The sequence below is a fragment of the Eimeria mitis genome, genomic scaffold (genome assembly GCF_000499745.2).
Source record: "Eimeria mitis Houghton genomic scaffold, Emh_scaff5043, whole genome shotgun sequence".
In the NCBI taxonomy this organism is placed as follows: domain Eukaryota; phylum Apicomplexa; class Conoidasida; order Eucoccidiorida; family Eimeriidae; genus Eimeria; species Eimeria mitis.
In genome coordinates this window covers 2021-2412 of record NW_013573339.1, presented here as the reverse complement: position 1 = coordinate 2412, position 392 = coordinate 2021, and the positions used below count along the sequence as shown (strand labels likewise).

Here is a 392-nt window from a genome sequence, read left to right as displayed (position 1 = left end):
CGGCAGCAGCACAGCAGAAATCCCATTGGCCTTGCCCACTCTGCTGCTGCTGCTGCTGCTGCTTCTCCTGCTGCTGCTGCTGCTGCTGCTGCTGCTGCTGCTGCTGAGGAAAGGGATAACGATGTGCTGCGGGATAGAGAGGTAGTCGTAGCTGCTGCTCTCACCAGAGCGAGGGAACATGCCGCGGTTTATTAGGCCCTTGAAAAAAGACATTGCTCATCGCTGCTGCTGCTGCTGCTGCTGCTGCTGCTGCTGCTGCTGATGGTGCTGGTGCTGGCCAGCTGCTGGTGCTGCTGCTGCTGCTGAAGATATAAAAAAGAAGAGAGAAAGCGGCGGCGGCTGCTGCTGCTGCTGCTGCTGTTTGCTTCAGAGTTTGCTTGTCTTGGAGCTTC

General features: G+C 57.4%; 1 protein-coding gene across 1 annotated transcript in view; it reads right to left on the bottom strand.

Annotated features, from left to right (window-relative positions):
• The window catches only part of EMH_0079390 (uncharacterized protein), a gene marked incomplete at both ends in the record, with an annotated part of 2072 nt that overhangs the window by 1101 nt on the left and 579 nt on the right, over positions 1-392 (bottom strand). Inside the window, 2 exons of the mRNA XM_013500128.1 lie at positions 3-103; positions 212-392. Of these exons, the coding sequence (XP_013355582.1) occupies positions 3-103; positions 212-392 (282 nt within the window). The remainder of the gene's footprint in view (positions 1-2; positions 104-211) is intronic.